At 31.3% G+C, this 10,927-nt stretch overlaps 1 protein-coding gene across 1 annotated transcript in view; it reads left to right on the top strand.

Moving 5' to 3' along the window:
- Window positions 1-679: 679 nt before the first annotated feature.
- The window catches only part of SPATA1 (spermatogenesis associated 1), a 48,686-nt gene continuing 38,438 nt past the window's right edge, over window positions 680-10,927 (top strand). Inside the window, exons 1-5 of the mRNA XM_051211567.1 lie at window positions 680-740; window positions 797-1,128; window positions 1,182-1,235; window positions 5,102-5,282; window positions 8,664-8,814. Coding sequence (XP_051071638.1) covers window positions 853-1,128; window positions 1,182-1,235; window positions 5,102-5,282; window positions 8,664-8,814 — 662 coding nt within the window. The 5' untranslated portion in view covers window positions 680-740; window positions 797-852. The remainder of the gene's footprint in view (window positions 741-796; window positions 1,129-1,181; window positions 1,236-5,101; window positions 5,283-8,663; window positions 8,815-10,927) is intronic.

The raw sequence follows: 10,927 nt of genomic DNA, 5'->3' as shown, positions 1-10,927 counted from the left end.
CTGAATCAAAACGGGAGTAATGTTGAGTAAGAATCATAATTAGCAAATCAATCGAATTTTGACTTTTCTTCCCGTTATATCACTTAGTAAAATATGAGAACAATACAGTAAATACTTAATTTGTAAAATATCAATCAATCGACTCAAACTTTATTGTTCCTACATTTTCATACCAATTACTTCCTGTTCCCATTCTTCAACTTCTTGATCTCAAATTTCTACAGGCAGATATTATATTCCTGATTTGTGTTATATACTACTAATATTAATATAAGTAGCACATATTATTGTAATAATGGATTTTATAGAATCAATTGAACTTTAAACTTAATGTAAGTGTACATTATTATCATTATAACTATTAAACTAATCAAATTGTTAGTACAAAAGTAATAAAACTTAATTAAATAAATAACAAACAACTGGAATAAATTATTCTCAACTTATTTATTCATTATAATGCAGGTATATTCTTGTTTATTTTAATTGGTTAATAGTTATTATAAAATTAAGGACACTATGAAATGGATCAATGACAAAAAAAGTGATTTCATAAAATAAGACTAAATTATTATTCCATTTAAAGTAACCATTGAATTTGATTGTTTATGTTCAATGTTTAAATGATACTGATTCAAACCAAAGAAGGAATTAATCTATTTCTTTAAGGTCATATCTTTTTAGATATATTGGAGATATCAAGAAAAGTAATATATATATACATAAAGGGAATAAAATAAGTAAGATTAATAATGATTATTCTTATTATTTTCTTTCATTATGATTATGATTATAGTTAAAAAAGAAAGTTTATAACGTCACATAATTAAGAAAATCAATTTATTACTATCTATGAATTCATTAAATTCCATTGAATCCAGATCAAATTCAACCGATTTACAATTAATTGATATACATATTTATGTGATCCCGCCAAATTTATGGATTAATGATTTAAATACAACATTTACTCAAGTGATTAAAAATACAGTTTCAGCTGGAATAATTCGTTCTAAAATTAATATAAATTTAGCTGAATTACGTGAAATTTTAAAGAAAGAATTTGAAGAACAAATTTTACCAAATGATTATATATTTTGTAAACAAGTTGGACATTCACTTGGTCGTGTAATATATTAAACTTTTATAATATTTTTTAATTTATATAATTTATATTCTAGATTCAATCAAGTCAAGAGATATTGTTTAAAGTGAATGAATTTCTTCCTCCTCAGGTAAATAATATATGTATAATGTAATTTGAAATTGTAATGTAAATCGGTCCTTCCCCCCACCCCTCACATGCAAATTCATACATTTGATTTTGATGTGAATCCATAAGAAGTTGGTAATAATATTTGAAATATGTATAATGTAATTCATATCTTTAACCTAGTGACTATGGCTCCATGAATGTAATCATCACAGATATATTGGTTTCACAACGAAGTATAAATTTACTTTAACATGAATAGCTTTCAGTCTGACATCAATGATTCAGAGAGCTTTAAGTTGAGATAAACTCTCTTTGTATAATTATAGCATAAAACATATCAGAGAAAAAATCTATGTTTTGTAAAACGCCATGATTCTTAGTTTTATTTAATGAAGTGATTCATTTTGTTCATCCAGAGTCTTACAAATCGTTTGTTGATCGGATTATAAGTAGCTCTTAGATTTTCTTTTTTATTGAATTTTACTAAGAAGATCGTTGTAGTAAATTTCAGGTCGGTACTGACTGATGATAATTCAGATCTGCCTACACTTATTGCTCTTTGATCAAGTCAGTGATTTTTCTACGAATTTCTTTCTTGATACACATTTGTTCATATGAACGATTTCAATGTGCCTATATGTCTATGACTAAATTTAATTTATTTTCAGTAGAAGTGAGCTGAGTATAATTTTCTATCAATTTAAATCTCTAATGATCCTCAGTATCCTAAGTCATTGTTTACATGGATTACCGTAGTTTTAGATAGCTGACTGTCGATGATTGAAATGATTCCTAATTTTTTTAGACTATTAAATGAATAATATTTTTTTGAAAGCTTATCAGACTATACTGTAAAATCTTTCATTGTCATAATGTTAATCATGAAGAATAGATCTGATAATCAATAACACATTATATTCAAAGGTATTATCGGTTGTGTTACTCAGGTAAATCTATTGTAATATAAGTTGCCATATATAGCCAAAAGTAAGTTTGATACTAAGTAAGCAAAAAATAATTTATGCTAACCTGGTATTTTACATGAAAACATTTTCCACTCAGTTTATTTATTGAATACAAAATGTATAAATTAAGAAATATGTATATAAGACAACCCATTAAACTTTCGACCCTTCATTTGCTGTTCTAATTTGAGAAGGTTATATTCATCAGTTAATTTCATTGTGTTTCATAATGTTGTCACAGATAATTCAGATCTATTAATGACCCACCAGAAGGGAGAATTTCACACTTTTGTATAACGCGAATTCATTGGCCTGAACTGTAATTTCTTTTAATGTTGGATTTTTTAAATTTATGTTCAGTAACATTTTATTGGTACCGTGATTTGTCTAAGAATGTTCATTATTTTTTCCCTCTCACTTGATTCATTTCTCATGCTCACTTAGCCTTTCAAATAGATCTTAGGCGTCTCTAAATAAACTGTAATTCTGAAATTACTTTAGTTGCCAAAATAATTTTAGAAAAATGTCAAGTTATTGTACAAGTAAGCTGTTACACTGGACACAGATAGTTGATAAAAGACCGTTTATTTTCTTCTTAACATTTCACTGGTCACCGTTCATATGGTAACACATCCCAGTATGCCCATGTGTAATCAATCCATTTTTACATGTCGTTGAATACGTTAAAACTATGTATTTAATTGGAATGTAAAGTTCATTCTGATCACTAAAATACAAACGATGGTTATGTGGTATGATGGTAACATCAGAATTCACTTAGATTTCCTTTAAACTACTTCCCACTAGGGTGTAGCATAATAGGCTTCTATTTGTCACTTCATTATCTCTTAGTCAAATCATACTATTAAAAGATTTAGAAGTGTTACTTTATTAATGTATACAAAAATGTCATAACAAGTTTATTAAAAGCTGATTTGCTGTAAACTATTTAAATCTATTCGCTAGATTTGATCTTACTATTTACAAGTCACCAAATGTCTTTCATAAACGGATTTTCACTTTAATTAATAGTTAAATCAATTCACATTTCTACAACTACATTATTTCAGAAGTGTTTTTAGATAAACAAGCATTCCAAGTAAGCATTTGAAGCAAAAGCGAATTATAATCATAAGAGAATCAAATTAATTCTTGACATTCAATGTACTAGGACTATTCTTACGTAATGTTTTCATCATACTGAATCATTTTCAAGCTTACTGTAATGACTTGGGTTAGTCAACTTACAATTTACTTATATAAGTGAGATAAGTCTTCACCAAATAACTGGGTTTATACATTGGTAATTGTTCGGGTAATCAATTAAAATTATTGTGGGTTATCTATGTCTTGACAAATAAGTTGTCAATGATGTAAATGTAGGTCATAAAACAACCAATAATTAGTCATTCTTACCCATGCATACTACTTAACATTTCTTAACGCAAACAACTAAGCATATATCATTATAAAGGCCCACGCACAATGCTGTTATTGATCAAAACTAAGGTCCTCAGTTCTCTCGGATAGGCATTGACCACTAAGCCACAGAGATGTGGTTTATTGGTGCATATTTCCATATTCAGTCAACTTGAGACTTAGCTTGACAATTATACAACCAAATTGGTGAGGGTTGTTTTACCCATAACATGTATATTGTTCAGTTGTACACTAAATCATATCAGTCCCATACAAATACCATCTATAAATTAATCTACTTAAGACCACTTCACATGAATTGCCTATCAGTTGAAATGAACATTGTATGTATAAAAATCTCAGCTGCTGAAATCAAAACTAATCTGAAGTTTCGCTCGCTTGAATGAGTTTGGACCAGATTCCCGGATGAAACGTTTTATTAATTTTAATAACTCAGATTTTTACAAATACAGTTTCTGGCTGGGATCATGAACCGACTGATGTTAGACCACCATGGAAAACCTGGAAGTACTGGACGGCTGTTCCGTCCTAGCATGAGACTTCTCAGCAGTGCGCATCCATGATCCCGCTCACGGGACTCGAATCCAGGGCCTCCGATATCGCTTGCACGACCATCTTCCATTGCACTGAGGTAGATACCTGTCTCTATCTGAAATGGATTAGCTCCACTGGTCATGGCTTCTCACAGAACTCCGAGAATTCCCTCACGAAGCTAGTCACTAGTGAGCGGGATCGTGGATGCGCACTGCTGAGGAGTCCATCCAGTGGTTCCAGATTTTCAGTGGTGGTCTTACATCAATCGATTCATGATTTCAATCAAAAACTTAATAATCTCAACAACCCCATGCTATTTAGTATCTTCCATTAATTCGGCTCTCAACTATTTTTAGACTATTCGTTAAACTTTAGATGAAAGTTCTTATCAAATATTCTGATTATCGATTTATTTTCATATAAATTTGATTGTCAGTTTATTATTATTACTACTATTAAGCTCCTTCTGAAATTCCAACTATGACATTTTCACAGGGTATCTATAAAGTTCAACTATTTATCCTATAAATATAGTTTGTACAGCCATGATTAAAGCAACAAAATGAATATACTGTAAACGCTATGAAGTTGTCTAACTGAATTTACTATAATCAACAGTTATATACAAATTAGTACAATTTATTGGAAGATTTTTCATAATCATTAAGAGTAAAGCTTGTTAAATTTGATTTCGTATAGTCAAATTAAAATGAGGTCATTTTTAGATTTTTTATTTATGCACTTCATCTGATAATAAGTTAAAAAGATTTTCTATTACTTAGAGCACATACAAACAGTGAAAAATGGTTTCCTGAGAAAATAATTTCTAATTCACAGTGGGTAGTCTATAGATTTGTAGAATCGTAACTAAGCTAAATAGTTACTTTTTTATTAGTGAGATTTTTGTTTAAAAAAGAGACTAACCTCACATTTTCTTTTCAAATAGTCTGAACTATCTGAGATCTATGTGATAGATCGTCAGGCTATTGATGAAAGTCAAATACATCAAAAAGAAGTTTATCAACATGCTGCAGCACAACATCATCAGGTCAATTTAATGCCACTTCCTACATTAGGACAAACGAGATCAGCATCACCAATAATAAAACCAGATGATTCAAAGAAAAGTAAGTCATATTTTAAAACTTCCTGGGACAAAGAGGAATAATTACTTAACTTTTCGATAGAAAAACATTGTCCATTCCAAAAATATCCTGTATAATCTATTATAGCTGTTAGTTATGTAAAAGCTCAAAGAGCGGACTAATACCACTGAAATAAAATGATGAAAACTTGGAGTCAGAAAAAGCTTAGTGATCTCTCTTAATTCAGCAATTAACCGACCAACACTGTTTTCCTTAATAGTATATGTGTGATATGTGGTAATACTTCTGTAAACTCGGTAGTATCTTTCAAAGAGAATCCTGGCTTTGTTTGATCACCTGAATATAACGACGGAAACGAAGATTACCACAATTAAACAGCATTTTAAAGTGTATAAGATTGATCCACTATAAATCTCATAAAATAAAGTTATGAGATCTTTATATTTCTATCTATTGGACAGATTATTTATAACATCAAAATGAATATTTGTGTCTGAATGGTACAACTTTTGAAAACATTTATTTCACAGTTAGTCTTTCAAGCATTAAACGGTGGTCTATACTTATCCTTAGCAGCAATCTAATTCAAATGATCTAAAAATGAATTATGATTACAATGATGTGTTTTATTAATGAGCATTACATGTAATCGACCAAAACCTCTAATCTAATTTGTTGATTTAATAATACTGGAGAACCTAAAGATCGAAAAAGAATCTTTTGCGATAACAAACATCTGGCTTTAAGGCTTAACTTTTATACCATATATATGGTGACTACACCATTAGTTGATAATTAAGCAAAACTGAACAAATGTGATAAAAAAGATGACTTGTGTCATATATCTATAATACTGAAGCGATTATAAACGTTATAAATAATGTAACGTATTTTGCTTGATGTCTACCCCATAAGTGGCCAAACAAAACAGTTACAGCTTCGAGATACATAGGTAGAGATGGGAGTGGATAGCAGTGAAATCCAAGGGGCGCTTTTGGTTCTTCTGCAACTCGTCAGTTGTATGTACCTGAACCCCAGGGTTGATGTTCATTCCGAGACTTGACCCAGTACCGTTTGCTTTAAACGTCACCACATTATTCACATAGCTACAAAGTTTAGATAGCAACTAGCTTGTGCAATGGGGTGAAGTTTTGATTCTTTTTTGTATTGTTTGTTTAAACCACCTCATTGAACAAGCTAGTGGCTGTCTGGACTCAATAGCTAAGCTGATAATGCGATGGCATCTGAAGCCAATGGTACTGGTGTTATGTCCGTAGCTATAAAATTATCGCGAAATACGATTGCCAATTTAGATACATTGACTCATACGACCAAACCAATGACGCAGACACCAGTACGAACAGTCTAGTGTTCCGATTGGTCAGTTTTCTGCATAGCCCTGCTTGTGAAGTCCAGAACTCCAATATCAGCCTCCGAGATACCTATCATATATTTCAAACATACTGGGTTTATAATATAAAAAACAAATCAGACCACATCACATCATAAAATAAAAAAAACGTTTGTACAAGATCAAGTCAAAAGTGGCTGTGATTTCGAGAGACTGTCACTAATAAATTGGGAATATCTCAAGAATAGTAAATAGTATGATAATAGCCAATAGGTCAAATAAAAGCTTATAATGAAGAAAATATGAATACACATATAATATAGTCAATTGGTAGTCATACAATAAGAATATACTCATAATATTAATTCATAATTAATTCCTAACGATTACCATTCATTTATTCTCATCCGGATATAACAACTGGGTTGAGTCCCAAAGTGAACATCAACTCTGGAATCCAAATATATCCAGCTGACGAGTTTCAGAAGGATCAAAAACGCGCCCTAGATTCCACTGTTAGCTATATCCCATCTATTTTATATAAATTTGCTCTAAGTATTATTAGTAAATGCACTGACTAGAAAGGGAATACTATTAAAATAGATTTCCATCTAAATGAATCACGCTATACATTAAAACCCATACTGAAAGCATCCTTGTAAGTAGAAAATGAGTTCTTACTTTATTCAACTGAAATTAGTAAATTTATATTTTAAGTCCAATTACTGATACTGGATAGTTTTGATTTGATTAAAAAAACGGTTTCATGATTTACTTACTTTTTATACAGTCAATCGATTTCGCATTTTTGTCTACATGAAATAACTGAAAGACCCTTTCATGAATACTGGAACATATTGAATGAGCAATACCAAATCTAAGCGCTTTAACTGTTGGGTCATACTCTTTTATGCTGATATCTTCCAGTCGAAAACTATGTACTTTGAACTGAAATATAGCCTGGGGCATTATCTATGAAAATGGTCATCAAGTATCAATGTAGTGTTTGTGGCAAGATTCAGACTTTGAAGATGAAAAGTAATAGATTTAACATAGAATATTTTAAACAAGTCGAACTTTTATGAACCTCGTTTAATAGCACTTGAATTATCCCGGTGATGTATTCAATTATATTTTAAAAATTACTCATTTATTAGTCATGGATGGGATAAGTTTATTAGTATTCCTTTTGAATATGTCATGTAAACTAGGGGAGAAAAGGCTTTAAGTTAACCAACAGCTGTTTTAATGAAAAATTAATTTTTTAAGAGCTTAATTGATAACTTTTGACTAAAAGTTTAAGGATCATGGTAAATAAGAAGACAATAGCGTACGGTGGCGCAATTTCGTGGATTGGTTGAAGTTAGACATAAACACAGTTGGATGCCGACTCAGTGGTCTAATGGTTAGGCAGCTCTCGCGCGAATCTCGCGGGGGCAGGACCGTGGGTGCGCACGTCTGGGGAGTCCCATACTAAGACGAAACGGCCATCCAGTGCTTCCAGGTCTTCCATGGTAGTCTAACTTTGATCGACTCATGATTTCAACTGTTTTAATAAGAACTGTTTGAAATTAATTTCCTATGAAATCACTAGCCTACTTTAAGTAGTACATTTTACTGTAATAAAATTTATCTTCAATTTGTGCCGAGACTACAATTTATGAGTGAACTAATCACATTTATGATAATAGGTCTTGAATTTTGGAGCGAAATTAATTCATTCATTTGGCTAAATAGAGTTTTGGCATTATATCTGATGTCATTTTATGATGAAAACCTTATATCTAATACCTAACCCTAACTATCAACTGTAAATATTAATCTTAATTCTTCACACTGGTTTATAACCCCAATTTAACCGTAGTATGTAGGTGAACATTCTCAGGGTCTTTTTAGCATCATTCAAAGATCGTCCATAAGCTATAGTCTTACCTAATTTTTTAATTAGAATTTAATTTATTATATCACTGAATAAAGACTAAAAATCATTGAAATGTTTATTGAAGCAAATTTTATGATACATTTTTTACGACACCGATTTTAAACAACAGATTTACTTGACAATAATGAAAATGTTCAGTCACCAAGTATTCCTACTCCACAAAGGCAAAATACACCAGTTAATCCTGAATTACCTCCTGTGACAAATATACATCAAGAATCTCAACAACAGCAGTTACAACAAAATATCAACAGACCTAGGTAAGATATGAGATTTGGTATTTTGCTTCACTTAGAATAATGATAAAGAATTGATTTAATAGGTATTTTAAATTGAACACAATTTATATCATAAACTGAATAAACATTGAAGACAAAAGAATATTAACGAGTTATTTAGTCCTAATTTGGGACTTCCCAGTAACAGTTACTCCGAATCGAATATATGACCTACAGAAATCACTCCTGATAATGTTTAATTGAGCTTAGATTTTAATTCAGATTGAGTGAAATTTCAAATTAGTTCATCATCTATGAACACAAATTATGTGAATTCCTCGTTCTTTAAAATTATTTCAGCAAATGACAGCAGATATTTGAGAGGAATACAGTGAAAGTTATGTTAAGAAATCTGATATTTTGTTTCCATAGAACTAGAATTTAAAAGCATAAAACTCACTAAATTATAAGTAAAAGTTTGTTTACTGAAGGTACAGCATTAACTGAAAATACTTTTGAATTCTGAATAAAACTCAGGATATAGTAGTTTACATTATTCTAACTTGAAAGTTTCAGTACACTCACTATCAAACTTTATGTATGAAACAACAATAACATTTTCTCCATGAAATCTTAGACCTCTTAGGTCAACAATGAAACAGGTCAGTTAAATGAAAACTTTAGACCATATAGTTTTTAAATATTCTCCACGTTATTTCATTTAAATGAACTTTTTTTAGGAAGGATGTACAATCAACTGGTCCTATCTACTTTTTTAAATGTATAACTTCGTGGATTGAAGTTAGACATTAACACTGTTGGATGCCAACCCAGTGGTCTAGAGGTTAAGCGCTAGCACGAGAGACTGATAGGTCCTGGGTTCGAATATCGCGGTGTGGTATCGTGGGTGCGCACTGCTGAGGAGTCCCGTACGGCCATCCAGTGCTTCCAGGTTTTCCATGGTGGTCTAGCTTCAATTGACCCATGAATTCAACTATTAAATTACTACAATCTCCACAAAACCCCTTTCTGATAGGTTTATATTCATTGATACTACAGAACATTCCATGCACCTAAATAAATGGTTCATCTGGTTGTCAGAAGGGACATCGGCCTCGTGACTTCCGAAGGAACTCGGCTTTCATTATCAGACGTCATAACTCTCCTAAATGAAAACCTTCTAACTCCCACTGCACAGTTTAAATGGTTTGAATTATTTTTTCTGGGTAGCGTTTTTTAGCGAATTATTTTTCTGTGGGATGGGTTCGCTAACCCGATGCTCAACCCTCCTCTTTTATCCGGGCTTGGGATCTGCAGTAACTCCAGAGGGGCTCCAGGTGGAGTTAATAATGAAGAACTTAAATAATGTTCTAGTTTAGCAAAAATTAAAAGGCTGACTTTTGGAGATTTACATGAAAAATATATGACCACTCTTATTTCAACTTCTTTATATTAACACCTAATTATGAAAATATTTTTTTTTGCAGTATTTTATGTAAATGGAACATTTTCTCTGTTATATCCTGATGAGAATAATGAATGGTAACTATTGGAATCTATTTTTGGACTAGCACTATGCTATATTTTGATTGTATAATTTTTAAATAACTAAACTATTCATATTCGTGTTCCACTTATCATAGGCTTTATTTTGACCTATGAATAATTATTATACGATTTACCATCCTTGAGTTATGCCCACTCTATCAATTACTATCTCCTACATTTACAGCCACATTTGGCTAAATCTTGTACAGATGTTGTTTCATATTTTACAGTACGATGTGGGCCGTTTGGCTTGTAAATAAACCCAGTATGTTTGAAATTTACGATTAATATCGCAGAACGTTAGATTGGTGTTTTGGACTTAACAGGTAGGGCTAGGCAGGAAGCAGGACCGATAAGGACTCTAGACTGCTCGTAAGGGTTTTGTGCGTCATTTGTCTTGTCGATAATTCACTGTTCTTTAATTGGCGGTATCATTACGTTATGCATTGATAGGGGCACAAACCCACAAGTTATGACACTCTCGTCCCTAGTACAACGGCATTGTTATTGTTAAAGCAATGAAACGCTAAAAAGTATAAAAGTAATAATCTGACATTTAATATTAATACTATTAATTGTATTACTAGTAATGTATTATCTTTTTCAT

Source organism: Schistosoma haematobium, chromosome ZW, assembly GCF_000699445.3.
Source record: "Schistosoma haematobium chromosome ZW, whole genome shotgun sequence".
Taxonomy (NCBI): domain Eukaryota; kingdom Metazoa; phylum Platyhelminthes; class Trematoda; order Strigeidida; family Schistosomatidae; genus Schistosoma; species Schistosoma haematobium.
This window is presented reverse-complemented; position numbering and strand designations above follow the sequence as displayed.